At 36.8% G+C, this 21,046-nt stretch overlaps 1 protein-coding gene across 1 annotated transcript in view; it reads left to right on the top strand.

Annotated features, from left to right (window-relative positions):
* The window catches only part of Tpk1 (thiamin pyrophosphokinase 1), a 249,457-nt gene that overhangs the window by 35,148 nt on the left and 193,263 nt on the right, over positions 1–21,046 (top strand). The window contains exon 2 of the mRNA XM_013021731.1: positions 4,235–4,306. Within this exon, the coding sequence (XP_012877185.1) occupies positions 4,235–4,306 (72 nt within the window). The remainder of the gene's footprint in view (positions 1–4,234; positions 4,307–21,046) is intronic.

Here is a 21,046-nt window from a genome sequence, read left to right as displayed (position 1 = left end):
GTCATACATCGATAGGCAAGGAGCATCCATGGGTCTGTCAAGAGGCTTTGGCACGGTTGCCTTAGCAACTTGGGACCATAAAAAGTCTGCCTGCCTGAAGGAGCTCCTTCACTTGACTGTTGTGACATATTCCTGTCGCTATGAGAAATACTCCCAAGTCGCACTGCCGAGCGCTCCAGACTCTTCTTTATTTCCCTCCTTTCATCTGGATGTACCGACACCCTTTTGTAACACGTAAATTGCTGATTCTAATTAGTCCTTCCCCTTCAAAGGGCCTCTCCTGTTTAGTGCAAGGCTTCTAATTTGACTTTATTATTTTCATGTCAGAAACATGGACCTTTGTAAGTAATGAGGGATTTTGATCCAATTTGAACCATATACATTCTAGTCCACACATGATCAGGGATTTATTTTTTTTATTGCCTATAATTAAAGCCACTTTGAGAAAGCAGTTCAAGGACTTCTGACTTAACGTTCGAGGAATTAAGATTAATCTGTTTTCTCCTTGTTCTTTAAAATGGAGTGCATCATGCATTTTTATATATAATGAAAAAGGTTCTATTGCTATGAAAACTGACAGCCTGCCAGTTTTGCCTGCATTTGTCTTTGAGATTGCCTAAGGACAATTGATTTTAAAAATTGTATTCTTTATAAAATTATAATGAGGAAGTAGTTCATTGTCTTTTTCTTAAATCTTTTCCTGTATTCTAGGAATAGCATCAATGTGACAACTTGAGAAATCCTTGAAATAAGACAAATTTATTTCCTTGCTTCTCTAGTTAATGACTCTTCTAACTACCTCAATATTTAATGCCGGAGGCATGGTCTCTTAGCCGTCAGCATCTGAGACTGAGGTGGGATTATATTCTGTTCAAGTTTCTATACTGAGATGCTCCTATACCTATACTGTTTAGCAACTATATTGGTTCTGGATTCCACTTTATCTATAATCTGTTGGATTAATAACTGTGAGGGCTTTGAGTATAAAATAAACAATACACTGATTTCATCTAGTGACAATTCCAGAGGGAACTAGATTAGAAAAGGAAGGACTATCAGATCGTATTCCCTAAATGACTTTATGTATTAGCAGTAGCCCTAACATATGTATTATGTGTAGACATAGCTAAATTCTAAATGATTAGTAATATCACTAATAAATCATAACCAATGCATTTTTTCATACTGCATACTGCCTTTGAAAACTGAAATGCTTTCTTAATTATTAACTTAAACCCTTGGTTTAGCAAAATCATTATGTGGCTAATATTGTTTACCTTTACTATCAGTTTGTTCTCTGAGTCACAAAAATTCTTAGTTAACCGAATAAAAATAATTGCTAACAGGAAAAAGTTCCATTCAGTCATTTAAATTTCTGTACAATATTGTTGAATACTTTCTTTGATAGCACAGTCTTTGTCAAAGAGAAAACAAAAACCAAAAAAACCATGGATTATCCCAGTCACTGGCTTTTTACCATCAACATCTTACTGAACACCTGTCATGAGCCAGGTTCTGAATCCCTTCAACTCATGCCCCAGCCAGGCTGAACAAGCAAATCACTTAATGTTTTCATTCCTAGAAAAGGAAAGGTCTCCTTCATTTTACAACATTCCCTAGAAATAACATATAAAAGTTTTATATGTATCTTTTCTATTTCTATAGAAATTTCACAAAAGAATCCCTTTTAAACAACAAATACATGTTAATATGTTTTAGAAATTGTGGAATGTCAGCTACTATAATTTACTTATTTTAAAGCAGTTGTTTTCTGAGTTTTGATATTCCACTCTAAGTGTTCTCTTTATTTGTTTTTACTTCCTACAGATATAAATATGGCTGGGTGCTGGTGGCTCACACCTTCTTTCCTAGCTACTCAGGAGGTTGATATCTGAGAATCACAATTTGAACCAGTCCAGACAGGAAAATCTATAAAACACCTTTCTCCAGTTAACCACCACAAAGCTGGAAATAGAGCCATGGCTCAAGTGGTAGAATACACTAGCCTTGAGCATAACAGCTCCAGGACAGTGTCCAGCCCCTGAATTCAAGCCCCAGGTGGGCACACCCACACCCACCTCCCACATACTTTGTGTGTCTTATTAATGTATCTTCACATACATTAGTTTGAGTTCCTTTGTAATAAGTAATGTGTGCCTGTCATGAGAATTTCATTTCTCTGTTTACAACTACAATGAGCAGAGTCTGGGCTTTTTCTGTGATTAATTGGAGTTAAGAGCCTCATAGACTTTCTTACTAGGGCTTCAAAATGCAATCCTCAGATCTCAGCATCCTGATTAGCTAGAATTACAGGTGTGAGCCATTGGTGCCTGGGGCCTGAACTCTGGACCTGGGCGCTGTCCCTCAGCTCTTCACCTCAAGGCTAGCCTTCTACCACTTGAGCCACAGCACCACTTCCCGCTTTTTCTGCTTATGTGGTGCTGAGGAATGGAACCCAGGGCCGCCTCATGAATACAAGGCAAGGGCTCTACCACTGAGCTACCTTCCCAGCCCTTGAAACCTTTTTGTAACAGAATTAAGTAGCTATTTTCCCTTTCTTTTCTTCTTTCATCCCTATTTAAAATGTAAGAATGTTTCTGTATTTTTACTTCTTAAGAATAGGTGTCTGTATCTGCTTCTTAATCTGCTGTTTACTAACTCTTCAGTCTCTAGTACCTTGAGTATAGTTTGTGTATTTTCATATTTTTCTTTCAGATTTCCACCTCTATTTTATGGTTCTTTTCACTGTTCAGTCTTCTTGGCTTCTCTGTAGCACTCTGCTATTGACAGCACATTCTTAGAAATTCTCATAGTTATTTGACCTTTCTGGCTTTCCTTTGTCCATTTGGTGGCTCATTGACTTCACCTTCCTTCTTTGTCCTTTCTTCCTTCTGTCCTTTCATTGAAGCAAATCTGTAGTTAGTCTCCTCTTTTACCTTCAGCAACTGTTTCTACATGGGAGCTTCCAGATGTCCTTAAAGTACTTTGCTGGTCATTCCTGCACCACTGTTGCATACTTTTTGGGCATGTTGACTTCACTTCGATGGTATTTCTCAAAGACTTTGTTTAAAATTTGCTATGCAGTCAAATGCTCTACCACTGAGCTATACCCCCGCACCAAAATTTGCTATGTTAATGTTAAAGGGCCTTGCTTTCTGGACTTGTCCTTTAACTTACCCTAATGGCTAAATGACAGCAGCCCCCTGTGAGCTATTTTCATTGTCTGTTATGTCCTTAACTTTATTCTTTCAGGCTTCATTTTCTTTGTAAGAAGTTCAGAAGTCTGCATCTCACAAAGGTTTGGACATGACATCAGTCTTTATTGATATCCTACCCTTTGAACTCCTGCCTCCCATTGATCTGTCTATCTGGCACCCATCATCTTCTTGTTTTCCTGAATTTTATTATCTCAAATGTAGCCTGTAATCTTATTGCTGTCTGTACTTCAATTACCTAAGACACTATTGACACTGAATAATGTTAGCTCTGGATGATGGCATATTCTTTACATTTCTTTATCTTCTTTTATGTCTAATAGTGAGATTGCTTTACAAACAATTAATTGGCCTTATCACCAAACAAACATTTATTTTTCATGAAAGAAATGAAGAGTTCTTAAACTGAACTTAATGATAGATTTTTATCAGCTGGATTATATCTTGCTTTATACTATTTAAAGCTCATTACAAAAGAGTGGAACAATTGCTTGGGAAGTAATTTTCCCTCATATTTTTTTTTAGTTTTCAGAGAATTGTTTAAGAACGTGGAATAAAAAAAATCACAAAAAGAAAGACCTAAGAGGCTTTTAAGGGTTTTGTACTGAGTTGTAGTTCAAGGATGGATGGAGATAGATAGAAAGAATGAGAAAGATAACAAGAGAGAGTAAATGTGAAAATACAAACCTTTAAGTCAACACCACTTGGTAAGTGATGTTAAGTTGGAATAATGCAATCCAGATGTAAAAGTAGTTATGAATATAAGTGGCTAAAATTTATGTCAAGCACCCTTCACCTGCTATGAAAGTTTCACCTAATTTTTTGTGATGAATTGTTTTCATAATAAATTTCTCAGAAGCACAGAAATAAACACACACAGCAAAGTAGGTCTTGTTAATATATAAGATTTTTTAAATGAAGGTATAGAAGGTAACTGCTTTAAATTTAGCTCTGTGTATATTGAGAATCTGGACTACAAGGTTATGAACCCAAACACTAATTTAATTTTTTTTCCCTAGGAAATTTGAAGTATTGCCTTGTGATTCTTAATCAGCCTCTGGACAAATGTTTTCGTCACCTTTGGAAAAAAGGTAAACAGGTAGCCATTATGTTTCTTTGCTATTTTACAGTTGGGAGTAAATAATATAAATGTTAAGTACCCTGGAAACTAACTGAAACAGCAAAAATAATGGGATCAAAATGAGATGATCCAGTTATTGAATTACCAGAATAATTCACTATGGCTTTTCTGTTAATCTGGGTCTATATGTGATTTCCAAGGATTAAATGCAGTATTTCAGAACTACTGCATAGGTATTAATTCTGAATTACCTACAAGAATTTGTTCTGCTATAAATATTTTGACACCAGTGTCAGTATAAAGCATCTACATGCACGCTTGTCTTACCTTCCAATAGTAGACTACATGTAAAGCAATCAGACATGAAATTAGAAAAACAAGGTATTTCCTTATTTTGTTCTTGTAATGTTTGTGCTGAAAATATGGTTAAAAATAATATAATTTCATGGAATTAATACTTCTGGGATGTTTCATGTAAGAATGCAATGTTCCATGTAAGAAACAGACCTTGTTAAATATTTAAATATTTTTGACTTTTATAGGATTAACTCTAGGCTAAAAATATTACTGTCATTTGGTGTTTTGAAACCCAGTATTTCTGAGTGGACTAACTGTGGTTCACATCTGAACTCCTAGCTAGTCAGATGCTGAGGTCTAGAAGAACATCCCCTTTAAGGTTATACCAAGCAGAAAAATCCATGAGACTCTGCCTCCAAAGTAATGAGTGGAAAGAAGAAAATGGGTAAATGCAGTTATACTACTCAAGTTACATATGTGAAAATGGACTAGGAAATTTGAGAAATAGTGGGGATTAGATCAATTCTGTTTAAATCTAGGGATTATAAAATGCAACATAGATAAGATGATAGAGATAAAAGGAAGTGTAGCTAGTGTAGAACTTCACTGTAAATGTCAGAGATCATTGGAATTTGAGAATGGATATGGCTCTCAAAATTGTTTCTGTGTGTTCGTCTGTATGTGAGTTAGATCTTTCCATTCAGTAAACAGTTTTCTTGATAGTTTGTTATAAAGGAAAATCATAGAGGATCCATGCTTGAAGGGCTCTGCTTGTTTCTGCCTATAAGGTTATCATACTACTTTAGACTTAATACTAGTAGTCTGAGAGCTACATAAAATTAAAGATAGATCGGTGCAACAAGGTTCATGTAGATCTGCCATGTATCATGTTTCTGGGAGTGTGGTCTCTTAAATCAACACAGGGTGAGCTCACAGCCTTCTCCTGTCTTTTCCATATATTCCCCAGGACAGTGCTCAGCATGCTAACTAGAATGTAAACAGATGACCAGATTCTATGAAATAAGGTGTTTATCTAGAGTGAGTCAGTTTTCCCTTGAATACAAAGTTATTTTCCTTAGGCTGGTTAAATTCTTTGTGAGCATTTTTTTGCCCTTGGTAGCCATCCCTGAGATCATACCAGCTTATAGGCAGCATACCCTGATTCATTTCTAGGAAGATGTCTGACATGCCAGGTACTGGTGGCTCAAGTTTATAATCCTAGGAACTTAAGTGACTGATCTGAAGAACATAGTTCAAATCCAGCCTATACAAAAACATTTTCTGAGATTCTTGCCTTCAGTTAACCACCAAAAGGCCAGAGTGGATCTGTAGCTCAAGTAGTGAAGCATGAGGACAAAGTCTGGGCCCTGAGTTCAGGCCCCAGAGTGCCTCCTCCCCCACTACCTCCACCACCAGTAGAGGAAGGAAGTTTGCTTTTAAGTCCAGTGTGCATTCTTCACATGGTTTGAATTTGCTGGTGATGTTTGGAACAGACTGAATGGGGTGACATGGGGTGCTATAGCGTGAGACACTTGTTAAAGCTAGCAGGAGAGTTGCTGAGAGGAAAGATTCTATTTTTGAACATAGTCAATAGAACTGCACAATGGGAACTCTTTGGTAGAGATAGAGGTCAAACAGTGACACCTCGCTGTCTAAGTGTTTTTCATGAATGTGGCTTTTAAGGATTCATTGCCTCTGACTGCATGGATAGGTAGAATATCACATACATTTTCCATTTAAATATATCTAGACAAAGAGCTGCCACATCACCTCAGCTGGAAAAATGTCAGGCTGCAGGATAGACAAGCTGATCTTCAAGGCATCTGTTGGAATAATGATTAGCCTAGTTATTAGCTTAACAATTCTGTAACATGGTAGTTAGACTTATCACAGTTTTATTGAGCCACTGAGTTAACACACTTGTGTCCTTTTCTGTCTTTTGTGCTTTGCACAACTTATACTTTGAGCACATTTAAAAGAACCATAGCTTTGATGAGCAATTTGCATACTTGGTTCAAGTCCACTGAACAAAATCATTATGTACAAGCTGTAGTTTCTGTAAATAAGGCTGGTGGAAAAGATTTGTTTCAGTCACACAGAAATATGTGTGTCCGGGAGTTGTAGTCTACAAACAGATTATTTAAATGACTATGATCTTTAATATATTGATAGCATAGAATGAAATACTTATTGTCCCTAAAAGATTGGAGACATATTGTAGCGTTCCCTTCTCCAAGATGAGGGCCTGTTTCTTTAGAATACTTAACCATTCTGGATATCATGATATCAATATTAAAAGATTTAAGAAGTCTGATGTTACCTTTTTCCTATGGATGTACTTAAATGAAATGGCATCCCTTTGTCTTTTTGGTCACATTTACTAATATCTCTTCCTTTAAATTTTCTTGTTTCTTGTCAATAACTATGATCATAATAGCATTTATTTTCAATAATTACTCCATTGTAATTATCTCTTACATATGAACTTATTCATTCAGGATTATTTAAGTGTCCTTTATGAAAGCTGTACAACAGACTTTTATTACTTACATTCTAGAGAAGAGTAGATCTGACACACTGAGAATTTTAATAACTTATTCACATTCATGCATGCAGTAAATGGGTGAACTAGGGATTTAAGCTCAATGCAGTTGGGCCAAAACTGTGTGCTTGAGTAGAATGTGCCATATATGTGCTTACTAAAGGGGTGGGTAGAGGGCTTGAACTCAGGGCCTGTATGCTGTCCTTGAGATTCTTTGTTCAAGGCTAGTACTCTGTCACTTGAACCACAGTTCCCCTTCCTTCCTTCCTTCCTTCCTTCCTTCTGAGATAAATAGAGTCTCATAAGCTTTCCTTCCCAGGCTGGTTTTTAAAATTTATTTTTTATTTTTTTATTATGAAAATACCATACAGAGGAGTTACAATTACATGGACAAGATAATGAGTACATTTCTTATCAAGCATTGTTGCCTCCTTCTTTGTTTCCCCTTCCTATCCCTTCCCAAATCCCGCCGGCCCACCTTTCCTCCCCCCGCTAAAGTTGTAAAGTTCATTTTTCTACATAACAACTTGTACATCTCATTGTTGCAATGAGTCCACCTGTATCCCTATTTAAACAATTTGGTTTTTCCCTTCCCCTCCACAAATTATACCAACGTCAAATACAGTGAAAGCATGGGTTATATTGTGGGGGAGGGACATACAAAGCAACAAAGAAATCATCTTATAAATATGTTAGAAACTATAGCAAAAAAGAAAAAAATATTTGAGACCTTATCTTGGGGTTCATTTCACCTAACATCAACATATCTGACCTTTTCTGTTTGTCTCAGACACCCAGGCTGGTTTTGAACTGAGATCCTCAGATCTCTGCCAGGGTTACAGATGTGAGCCACTAGCACCCCTGCTTTGTGTGTTGACTTTTCTTGTGAAAGAAGAAAATGTAGGTATTTGTCCCTCTGTGGGCCATGTGGCTCTGTGGTAACTTTTCAGCCATACTGTTATACAAAAGCAGCCATGGAAAGCACACTAAATAACTGACAGGGTTGTGTTCCAAAAATAATAATATAAGAGCAGCATTGAACCTGGACTATAGAACATAGCTTGTTGACCTTTTGTAATCTATTTTTACTACTCAAAGTACTTCTACTTTAGCTGAGAATCTCTTGGAAGACTGTTCTACCCACAATATTACAATATTATAACTCTCTGGCTATTACATTTCTTTTTGTCTTCCTCTTGTTATTTGATACCTACGCTATCTGCTGATTTCTTTGATCAGTTCATTCACGTATTTATCCTGTGTTGATTTTCATAGTACATTGGTTACTACTTTCTTTTTAAAAAATATAGTTTTATTGTTACTATTAAGATGTTATACACAAGGGTTACCATTTCATAAGTTAGGTAATAAGTACAATTCTTTTGGGATAATATCACCCTTTCCTCCACTTTTCCTCATTTCCCCCCTCCCATCCCTGCTGATAAGTTTCACATTTATTTTCCCACAATGTATACTGAATATATTTTTTTGTATTTGTTCTCTCTTCCCTCCTCCATTTCTGCCTCCCACAAAAGAAAGACAAGCAAACACCACCGCCAATAACAACAAAACAACAAAAAAGCATGTTTGCATTTCCTGGAATTTATTTGCTTAAATAGTATTTTAAATGTTTAGAGGAGTTAGGCCTTTGAGTTCCTTCCCTAAGACTATCCTCCTTTAGTGTGATGGTGTGAATGCCTAGAGTCTTGTATAAATTATAATGTCTAGTTGTATTTTAGGTCTAGCTTCCACATATGTGAGAAAAAATATGTGCCATTTGTTTCTTCATTGCTACTACTGTTAATTTAAGTAATAGCATTTATTTTATGATAATTCCTTTCTGCATCTTCCCTATATTTTCTAGCAGCTGAATTACATATTTACTTTGCTTTTCTCCTCTCACTCATATAAAGAGTTACCAAGTCTGCTAGTGGTCCTGGGGTTAGGACAATTGATGGTGTGTTATTCATTAGCAATCAGATCTTCACCAATGTATCATAATCAGTGTCTTCACTGTACATTTTGCTTGGCAGCTGTGATTGGAATAAAGGTTCATTGTCTGTTTGAGAGAAGGAAATATTTATTACTTTGCAGACTGTGTGTGTGTGTGTGTGTGTGTATGTGTGTGTGTGTGTACCTTGGCTTTAAAGCCTTTCAAAGGTTAAAGACTTTACAGGCAGGTATGTATTTGTAACATAATATGTCTGTGTAAAAGCTACTGCTCCCACATCTTAGGCACCCTCCTTCCTCTGGGTAGTCAACAGATAGTTTGACTGAAAACTGCGATCTGGTTTCTAAAACCCTGCAGGCACTTGGTACACAGTGAGACAGACCCATTCTTAAGACATTGTCACTGTTGTACTGAAAAAGAGGATGCCATCCAGAGAGCTCTCCAGGCATCGCTGCACCAAGTACATTCATTGCCATATTCGCCTTTTGCAGTCTCATCCCATTTTGGCCCATCTTCTGCCTCAGTGTGGTCTTTTTTTTTTTCTCTTTCTTTTTTTATTAATATTTTTTATTGTGAAAATACTGTATAGAGGGGTTACAATTACATGAGCAAGGTAATGAGTACATATCTTATCAAGCATTGTTGCCTCCTCCTTTGTTTCCCCTTATCATCCCTACCTTCCCATCCCCCCTACCCCAGGCCAAAGGTGTAAAGTTCGATTTTCGACATAATGTCTTGTACATCTCATTGTTGTAATGGGTCCACCTGTATCCCTATTTAAACAATTTGTTTTGTCCCACCACAAATTATACCAACACCAAATACAGTGAAAACAGGGCGAGGGACATACAAAGCAACAAAGAAATCATCTTATAAATATGTTAGAAACAATCACAAGAAAGAAAAACCACTTGAGTCCTTATCTTGGGGTTCATTTTGCCCCTAACATCAACTTATCTGACTGTGTCTGCTTGTCTCAAATCCCAGACACTCCACTCCCAAATTACTCGACCTGATTCAAAACTTTGGCAAAGTAGCAGGGTATAAAATTAACTCTCAAAAATCAATGGCTTTTCTGTATGCCAACAATGAGAAAAGCATGGCTGAAATCAGGAAAGCAACTCCATTCATAATAGCCCCACAAAAGATAAAATACCTAGGAATTAACTTAACCAAAGAAGTGAAGGACCTCTATGGTGAAAACTTTAAAAACCTGAAAAAGGAAATCAAAACAGAACTTAGAAATTGGCAAAAACTCCCATGCTCCTGGATTGGAAGGACCAACATCATGAAAATGGCAATACTTCCCAAGGCTATCTACAAATTCAATGCAATATCTATCAATATTCCAACCTCATTCTTCAAGGAAATAGAAGAGGCAATCTAAAAGTTCATATGGAACAATAAAAGACCCCGAATAGCAAAAATAATCCTTAACAGAAAGAACACTGCTGGAGGAATATCAATACCAAATTTCAAACTCTACTACAAAGCCATAGTAATCAAAATAGCTTGGTACTGGCACAATAAAAGACCTCAGGACAAATGGGATAGAATTGAAAACCCAGAATTGAACTGAAAACCCAGAAATGAACCCACAGACCTATAGCCATCTAATCTTCAATAAGGAGCTAAAAAAATAGAATGGAAGAAAGACAGCCTCTTCAGTAAATGGTGCTGGCACGATTGGTTAATCTTTTTTCTTTTCCTTCTCTCCTTCTTTTCCTTCACTCTGCCTTTTGATATATCTTAAATGTCTTTTTTTTGTGTTAGTTTATCCTCTGGCAGAAACTGTTCACATATGTTCCTGCACATATTTGCAAATATACTATCATTTTTTCTGGCTCTTTCTTAATTGATATCAATATAATTTTGTATGGGTAATTATTATAAAGCTGATTATAACTATCAAGCACTTATTCTTTTAATTTGTTTCTATAAGTATTAACCATGTGTAGCCAATTTTCAATATATTAATTTCAATTTCATAGTACTCTGGCTATATTTGATTTCTTTATTTAACTGAAGTGAATAGCAAAACCACAGAAAAGACTCAAGGATCACAATTTGGAAAATACATATATGTATTTATATGCAGTTTAGAAATATATAAACATATTTAAATATTTTAAAATCTGTATATTTTAATTACTATCTTTAAGTACTTGTGTGTTCATTTGGATGTATATGACATCTTAGTTACAACTATTAATGTGTTTTCTGGACTTTCTCTTGGAGCTACATGTTATAATTTATTAATGAGTCACAAAATCAGCTTAATAGGGGTGATGCTAGTATTGATTAAAAAATGAAATTGGAGATCAAAAATGCGATGTCATGCACACTTAGAATGCATATTGTTTCTTGAAACACCCACAGGTATGCATACACATGTTCATGTGTGCTGGGAAATGCATTTGGTCCTTAGGACATGAGTAATCGCTGCCATATGAAAAAGGGCCCCATCCGCCCCTCTGTGTTGAGTGTCCATCGCTCTGCTGACAAGGTGGAGTGTGGCCTCACTGAGGTCCTGTTGGTTAATTATTGCGCGATTCTTGTTTTCCATTGAGCCTATTGACGCACACAACTGAAGCCAGGGCTCTCTGCTCCCAAATGTCAGTGGTTAGTGGCCACTTCCTGCACTGCCCCTCCTTTTACCCAAGAGGATGAGAGGCTTTCTCAAAAGCCAGGTGGTTCATCGAAATACACAAATTTATAGGCTGTGGGGTGGACTCCTCGTCTACATATGTGCTAAGGCCTCTGTGGACGTTCTTCCTAGCAATAGCTTTTAACCTCACACTAAATATTTTCTTATCTAGCAGATTATACATTCCAAAGCTTATTTGTTAAGGAACATTGCCAGGAGTCTAAATCTCTTTTCTATTAAGTGTTTTGTCAGAACAAATATAAAGCAAACATTTGAAAGCCATAAAAACAATAACTGAGTGGGAATATTTGTAACCTTTTATTTTAGAATAAGTGAAGTGAATGAGTCTCAAATGAAGTAGCTAGCTTCCAACCATCATTTCCCACAGTCACAGATCTGTATATAGAATCTTGTTTATGGAATTTTATAATCTTAGGTCTTATGTGTTTTGCTTAGTAACCACAATAGCTTAGGACCTTACGGGAATTTATGCTAAAATCTGAAGAACTTCATATTTGAAGTGCATTTATAAATTCCGCGTCTTATTTTCATTGTAGTTTATATGAACTAGTTTTTACTTGATATGCTAAAAGAGAGTCATTTTTCAGGTACCAAGCTTCACAGTATTACATTTTTTTATGTTTGCAGTTACTCCTCTATTCAGTGATTTTGGAGCATGTACTGTGTTGAGCAGTGTGGAGACAACACAGTAAGGAAGACATAGGCCATGTTCTTACAAAATTGCAGTCCAATGGGAGACTGGCCCAGTTCCACTTGTATATATCATAATGTCCTCTGTACACACAAGCATGCTTGTGATAAGGCCTCTTTCTCCTCTGCTACTCTGTCTTCTCTGCAAAGGAGCACAATCTCAGAAGACCTCCTCCTTTATGAGCCTGGGATCTTATAGGGACTCTTGATCTTACCTTAGTCCTCTGTGTCTCCAGTCAGTTACTGGTAGACATCCAACTATCCTTTGGAATCTTTGAATCCAATCAGAATCAACCAGTATTGTAACTCAGGATATGGGTTTCCCAATATGTACAGAAGACATTGTACTAGACTCTGTGTGTGTGTGTGTGTGTGTGTGTGTGTGTGTGTGTGTGTGTGTGTGTGTGTTCTCTTTTGCCTGTAAGTCTTGAACTCAGGGCCTGGATGCTGTCTCTGAGATTTTTTGCTCAAGGCTAGCACTCTACCACTTTGAGCCACAGCTCCACTTCCAGTTTTCTGGTGGTTCATTGGAGATAAGAGTCTCATGGACTTCCTGGACTTTCCTCCTTGCGCTGGCTGTATCCTACATATAATGGTAAATGTGTAAAACACAACTCAAACTTATAAAAGTTAATGGAGATCTAACAGACTCACCCCCCTAATATTTAGCTTTTGAAATTATGACTCTGCCATGAAAGAAAAGTGTTTATGAGATATTATTTAGAAGATCAGTATATCCAAAATACAGGTTTCTCTTCCACTTCTCTCTTTAGTAAGTAGCACAGGTGTGTTTTGACTTGCTCAGTAGTGTGGTTTGCCTTCAAGAAGTTCTCGGGATTTCAAAAGAGGAGACAGTGGAAGATAAACATGTTTTTAAATTGTCATTGTATTTGGTTGTATTAAAAATCATCTGGAATGCTATATTTAAGATGTGTCTGTCATCACGAGTAGGATCTTTCATTGGTTGAACATTATTGAACATATAACAAAGCTAGTTACAAGCCCAAGCGGGACTTGTTTCTTTGTGATTACTTAGCACATCCTATTTACAATGGTGTGTTTAGTATAAATTTCAGTCTATTTCCTGGGGTTTCTCTAGCAGGTAATTATGATACACTACACTAAGGGATCTTCACATTCACTGGAGTATAATTCACTGCTAATAACAGCAGGGAAATAATTGTGGTACTGCTGTGAAATAGACTGAGTTTATCATGTTAGAAAGAGGAAACGAAATTTAAATTTAAAGAAATAAGTGAATTTACGATCTTAAAAAACTAAACAGAAAGATGCCAAACTAAAATGCTGTATTTGTTTAAACTAATAGAATGGCAGGTTTCACTTATCCAGATGGCTCATCCATGTCTCTGGGCTTCACTTTCTCTGATCTTCTGTGTGTTGATTTTATAGACAAATTATTCATTTTGTCTTTCTATTTTATGTAAGGATCTCAATTATCAAGGACTCTAAGATCTTTTTGAAAAATGATACATTCTATCAATATGTTTAATAGGTGCTTAGTACTAGATTCCAAAACTTGCTGGTTGCATAAATACCACTTCATATGGTTATGAGATGGTCATTCTTTAGACTATTATAAATGGAACTCCTTTTCTAGTTTTTATTGGGAACTTTTAGGAGAGATGTCTAATAATTTTTATGACATTGGTACCTTTTTATATCTTATCTTACAGAACAAAGCCAAAATATAACTCATCAATACTATAGATTAATCTGAAACTAGGATTCTTTTGCTATAATAATTACAAACCTTAAAAATAACCTATCATATTAAGTGAAGTCGATCTTTTCTGCTACTCACCCTTCTTTTGGCACATTATAAGTCATAGAGGTCAATCCCCAATCATAATAAAGACATGAGTAAATATTCAGTCCATCCTTTTCTACTTATTCAGTTTCAACAGGAATGATGTTTTATATTCTGAGTTCTGGTCTTGATATTTAAAGACATTTTTGCTATTAAATTTGTACACACACACACACACACACACACACACACATTTTGTTGGTTGTGGGTCCTGAACTCTGGTCCTGGGCGCTGGCCCTCAGCTCTTTAGGTCAAGGCTAGCATTCTACCACTTGAGCCAAGTACCACTTCTGGCTTTTTCTGTTTATGTGGTGCTGAGGAATTGAACCCAGGGCCTCATGCATGTAAGACAAGCACTTTACCACTAAGCAACCTTCCCAGCCCCAGTTTAAATATATTTCTGTGTAAGTCTCTATTAAACATTTGAAATCATCTTCGTCTTTTTTTTTTTTTGCCAGTCCTGGGGCCTGGGGCCTGGGGACTATCCCTGAGTTTCTTTTGCTCAAGGCTAACACTTTACCACTTGAGCCACAGTGCCACTTCTGGCTTTTTCTGCATAGTTTATTACAGATAAGAGTCTCACAGACTTTCCTGCCCGGTATGGCTTCAAACAATGATCCTCAGGTCTCAGCCTCTTTGAGTAGCTAGGATTGTAGGTGTGAGTCCCTGGCACCAGCCTAACCATTTTTCAAGTTTTTGTTGTTGTTGTTTGTTTTTAATTGTTTGTAGATGTTGTTATTACAAATACCCTCACAATTCCCTTGTTGCTCTTTTTCCCTTGGTGTTTCAAAAGGCAGGGTCTTACCTTCCCTGCCCTGGAAAGTGGGCTACCCTTAGGAACACACCGTTTGAAGATCATTGTGTATGCGACTCGTGCAATCAGGTCTTTAAAAGACACTGTGGAATCTGTACTTCTTAGGCCCATTCTTGGATCACTAATGCCAGTGAAAGGCAGTTGCCATGTGGTATAGGACTCACGGGTCTTCATGAGGACAAAAGCTGTCCTGTGAGTCCATGCGGGCCACCTGGAGGGGGATGTGCAGGCTTGGCAGGCATTCAGTGACTTCTGGCCAGCCAACACCCTCACAGCCACTTCAGAAGACATCATAGGGTAGAGCCACCTGAAGGATGTGGTTCCTCAGTTCCCAACTCACAGAAGCCATGAAATGAAAGAGCTTAAGCATTCTTTCTTTCCTTTTCCTTTTCCCTTTAGTGGTCACCTGATGGAGTGTTAAACTTAGTAACACACAGCAATCTGCTCAGTTCCAATCTATTGCTTAGCTGATTGTTTTTTTGCTAAGGCATCTGACACAGACACCTTTTCAATTCTATACTTCTTTTCTTGCTGTCTTACTCTCTTGTTTGTTTTACCTCTTGGAAGCTTCATTTAATCTAGCTTGGCCAAATTGCATATGCCACCTCTGTGTAATTGACAATGGGCAATGTCATGGACAATGTCTACATGCATCATACATAAGTAGCATTATTATCCATTTGTTGATTGAGGTTATAATTGAATGTGTACAGAAACTATTTCTTTTTAAGTTAATGTTTTCATTATTATCTCTAAGTAGTTGCACAAAGGAGTTCCGATTCAACAAGTCAGTTAAATACAATGCATCTTGGTCAATGTCATCCCTTTCTGAATGTTTTTTTTTTTCTCAAATGAATTGAAGATGTAGAGTAATACATATGGATGCAGTAGAAAATTGTTCATTAACTTGGCCAAAAAATAAGAGACTATCAAAAACCATTTCATTGTTATCATTCCCTTAGTTGTCAGTGTGTGTTTTTCATAACATAATTACAACTCTGCCTGTAACTACTAGCCAAAGAAAATTGTCGATGGCCAATTCCTCCTGCAGGTATTATCCACTCTGTCCCTTTCTACTGCTGTTCTTAATTTTCTTCAATTTAATTTTTAGCTACTCAAATGCAGTTTATATAAATGTCCCTAAACTTTCATTATGCAGTTCTTGGTATCCTCTGCAGTTTTGGCACTTTCTCTTTGCTTGCTCTCTCAGCTCTGTGCTCACAGATAATATCATATTTCCTTCCACTCAGCCTAGACAAGAAACATCCCCAATGTATGCCGCTCCCTACTTACATATGCACATATAAATGTTCATATATATACATACAAATATGCATCTGCAGGCTTATTTTGGCTTCATTTTAGAAAAAGCAACCTTTGCATGCTGGCTTCTCCCAATAATAGCCTACCTAAATTCCAAAACAAAGAGCATAACTCTAATTCTCTTTTTGAAATGACATATCTGTAACTCAGATACAATATATGTATTACTCAATAATGGATAAGCATTTGCTTTGTTTTCCAATCTCTGCCTCTATTAGGGGTGCTGTGTGATTGATTGCATATATGTGAATATGCATTTATTCATACATGTATATGTACATGAGTGTGTTTTCTTCCCATTCTGACTCATAGTTCTATGACAGAGGCAACTGTAATCACTGGAATTATAGGACTGTAAAATGTATATTCTTAATAATAAAAACAGTTACGAGACTAAAGTCCAAGCAAAGAGCCTAACAGCCCCACCCATAGTAACCGAACGCCATTAGCCTGTTCCCTGTGCTTCTAACAGCAATGTTGATCTCTCTCATTTTTGTCAGTCTAATAGGCAGAAAATGATACCTCCTTGTTACTTTAACATGTAAGTGTACAACTACAGTGAATTTAGGCATTTCTTCATATATTTATGGTTCAAGTGAATTATTTATACCATCAAATAAATTGGGGGGGTCACTTTGGCTTTTTTATTTAATCATAAAAGTTATTTCACATTATAGTGAATAATCACTCACCTGTTGCCCATTAACATCTATAATTCTACATCTTTTGTTTTTTTGAATATTTTATATTTTATGCTATAGAAAATTAATTAACTTTTATATAGTCCAATATGTCTATTGAGTACTTGCTTCCAATTCTGGATGAGAAAGCCTTTCCTAATCTTACACTCAATTGGATCCTAACTAATTGTCCCAAAAGACTTTTAGTTTCTTACTTTTCACATTTCAATATCTCATACATTGGGAAATATCTCCATAAGTTATGTAAGAGTCCAACATCCTCATTCAGCCTGTCTTTGTAAAGAAAACGGTTTGTATTCCTTATCCTCAGAAATGATGAACCATTAGTAAATTTGATTAATCCAATTCTCTTCATTACTTACTGAAATAGGTTAGAACAGGTCAATGTGTATTATCACACATTTATAAGCTTAACAAAGTTACTTTAGCAGACTTCCCTCTTAAAACTGAAACTGGGTAAATGGAAGGGTCATGTTCTTGTGAATAAAAGTCACAAAGTTAGATTGATTAAATTAATATAAGAAAGCAAGCACAAGACTTTGACTGCTATTCAATATACCTACATGAAAACACCTATAAGGTATGCATAAAGTGTCAGTGCCCTTCAGAGGGCCTCAGCATCCTGTCCACAGCAGTTGCCACACAGCTCTTTCTCTGGCTTCTCCACAAAGGAGAAACCCCCAATTTGCTTGAGTGATTGTGACCTAAGGCTGTTCCATTGTTCAAATGTGATGGAGAAGTCCAGGTTAGAAGATTGCTTCTAATATTCTCCCCATGACTCAATTCCTCGTTATAGTTCTATCTTTCTTCATAATCACAGTGGCGTGCTTCCTACTTCCTTCCACACTGTAAAGTGTAAGGAGGCAGATATGCTCCTGAAACACCCTTTGTAACATGACCGGCCTGCATCTGGACTCCTCAGTGTGGGAACAGCTGTTCTCTTCCACATCCACGTCAAAACCTTCAAGAATTCTCCATCCCAGCAGGCCTGGTGGTTTTCTTTGTGAAGTATAATTTTTGACCTCCTTGTAATTTATGATGGGAGAATTTAGCCGGCAGCAGTTTTTCAGACAAACCCTGATCAGGGCACCCACACCGAGCTGATCCCGGAAGTCGCTTTTTGAACTCCCTGTGTATGCCTAGCCCCTGCCTCGAAAAGTGCAGCAGGCACGCAGCTTTCCTTTGCAGTTTAGGTTAAGCAGTCTCAAGGGTTCAGGCCTCTTACCCACCTCTCAAACTCATGTTTGAGCCTCCTGTTTTAAGCTTCCCTCCCAGGACACTGGTTAAGAAGAAGGGCCAGATGAGATCGGGCGTGTTCAGGGTGGTATGGCTGTAGATATGGGGAGGGAGGATGGGAAGGGTAAACAAAGGAGGAGGTTACAATGCTTGATAAGAAATGTACTCACTACCTTGCCCATGTAATTGTAACCACTCTGTACAGTATTTTCACAATAAAAAAAAAAAAAGAAGGGCCAGGTGTTGCATAAATTCTTGCAAACGGAACAACACTACCTTACCAGTATGGAAACACCTCCAGTGGAGGGATCTCCTCTGATTGTCTGTAATCCCAGTGAACTGCAAACTCCCAGCTCATGGCTCGTTCATTTCCTAATTTAATGAACATTTTGAAATGTCATGAATTCACAACCATACCTCAGGGGCTTAAGGATTCAGGGAGGAAGGAACCTAAGGATATTTCTTTCCATGAAATATATTGTTGGCAAGCTTTAAATCAAGGAGATAAATTTCCTCAGAAAATTATTCCCCTCATTAAAAATTGAATGCACATAATGAATGCTTGACATGCTCTTCCAGGGAGAGCTTAAAAATATTTTTAAAAAGAATGCTCTCATTAAAGTAAACTAAAGTTATACTTTGCTTTGGGAGTAAAAATAATAAATACTAAGAAGAGCAAAGTACACGAAAATATGGCAACATCTGACAGTTCTGCCCAGCTTCCTAAATCTGTCACCTGATAAAAAAAATAAGTTTTCATTCTCTTTCAACAAACTTTATGTTGGGTAGCATTACAGAGCTTCTCAGTATCTGAAGGCATGTTCACAAAGCAGCAGCTGCTATAAATGTTAAATAAAAAGATTAAAAACTTGGACAGTAACAAATAAAAAAATTAAGTCTTCCTTTCATGTTAACATCAAGCTCTGAACACAGAAAGAGGGTGAGAGAGTATTCACAACAGTAAATAAAAATATTCCAAATACGACATTAAAAAATTCTGCGTTCTCACTGGCAAAAGACAAAACAAAAATGGATTGCTGTATGAGGTTCTTAGGGTTACACTTGTTAAGTAAATAAAAAGCTATGCTTAAAATAAAAGAATCCAGAAGTAGTATGGCAAATATTTGTAATTCCAGCATTCTGGAAGCTGAAACAGGAGGACCATAAGTTAAGGCCATCCTGACCTACATGGGGAGTCTCTGTCTCAAAAACTAAATTAAAGCCAGGCACTGGTGGCTCATGTCTATAATCCTAGCTTTTCAGGAGGCTGAGATCTGAGGAATCATGGTTCAAAGCCATCCTGGACAGGAAAATCCATAAGACTCTTATCTCTAATTAACCATCAGAAAACCAAAAACAAAAGCAAAATCAGAAGTGGTGCTGTGACTCAAAGTAGTAGAGTACTAGTCTTAAGCAAAAGAGCTTAGGAACAGTGTCTAGGAAGGGTGGGAGGTGGGGGCGAGGATCTGGGTGATGCAATCTCAAAATATAAGCTAGATGCAGTGGCTAATACCTATACTCAGCAGCTACAAGAGACACAAAGATAGGAGGATTGTGATTTGAAAGCAGTCGTGGTTAAATCTTAGCTAAATTCTATCCCCGAAACAGAAACAACTAAACAAGAAAATCAAGCTAGGCATGATGGTTCACATCTGTAATCCCAGTTACTTGGGAGAGAGAAGCAGAAGGATCACAATACAAGGCTGGCTCTAAGAAAAAGCTTTAGGCTCCTAACTGAAAAACAAAGCACAAAGGGATGGGCCTGTGACTGGCTGTACCTTCTGGCTTGAGAATGCATGGTAGGCTCTGCAATAGAAAGCCACAAGTTTAGGAATTAATTTTGTCAGTAAATCTAGCCTGAGATTATATTGTGGGCCATTGAAATTCAAAGTATAATTTTATCCTCTTTCTTGGTTTTCTGTCTTCATAGTGAACCATAAAAATCGTGTCACCCACAGAGACTGAAGTATTTTTGTCTTTTGACTTTGATTGTAACCAATCTTGTTTTTTCATTAGCTTTTTCGTCCTGTGGTTTTCATTAGATTTTCTGTATGTTTTTCTGAACATTACCGGTATAGTTGGGAAAGAAAGTACCTCTAAGATCCACTGATAAATGAGTTTGGGACAGATAGCTGATAAGAAAGAAATGATAGTAAATTATTAAATATCTAAAATTAGTTTTCAAGAAAATAGTTCAGACTTTAGGAATTGCCTAGTAGTTTACATGGTTCATCTTTGGCTTTGACTGAACTTGTTTGACAGAGAAGAAATATGACTTTTGGAGTAAGGAAAATTGAAGTTTAGGAAGACCAGAAATAGGAAGTAACAAATAATCAATTCATGTTCAGGATATTTGTTGTGCTAGGATTTTGCCAGTAGAGATGGTTGCTCAGGACAACAGTCAATTTGGATGTAAATTTTAATGGAAATATTTATATGCAGTTTACACAAGCAGTAAAACTCCACCTTACTAAAATGTTCCCTCTTAGTTTGATTCTGTTTGAGTTCATTCCTCAGCGTTTTGATCTCATATGTATATTTTTTAAACTACTTTGCACATATTGTTTTCTTTAAATGATATTTTGTTTAAAATACGGTTTTCTATATGCTCACTGTGGCATGTTGAATGTGATTGATTTTTTTTCCCACCTAGGGGTCAGGAGATCTGATTTCATAGTAAAATGTTGGTTCTCTTAGCAA

Source organism: Dipodomys ordii, unplaced genomic scaffold, assembly GCF_000151885.1.
Source record: "Dipodomys ordii isolate 6190 unplaced genomic scaffold, Dord_2.0 Scaffold56, whole genome shotgun sequence".
Classification (NCBI taxonomy): Eukaryota; Metazoa; Chordata; class Mammalia; order Rodentia; family Heteromyidae; genus Dipodomys; species Dipodomys ordii.
Note: the sequence above shows the minus strand (reverse complement) of the source record. Positions and strands in the feature narration are given on the sequence as shown.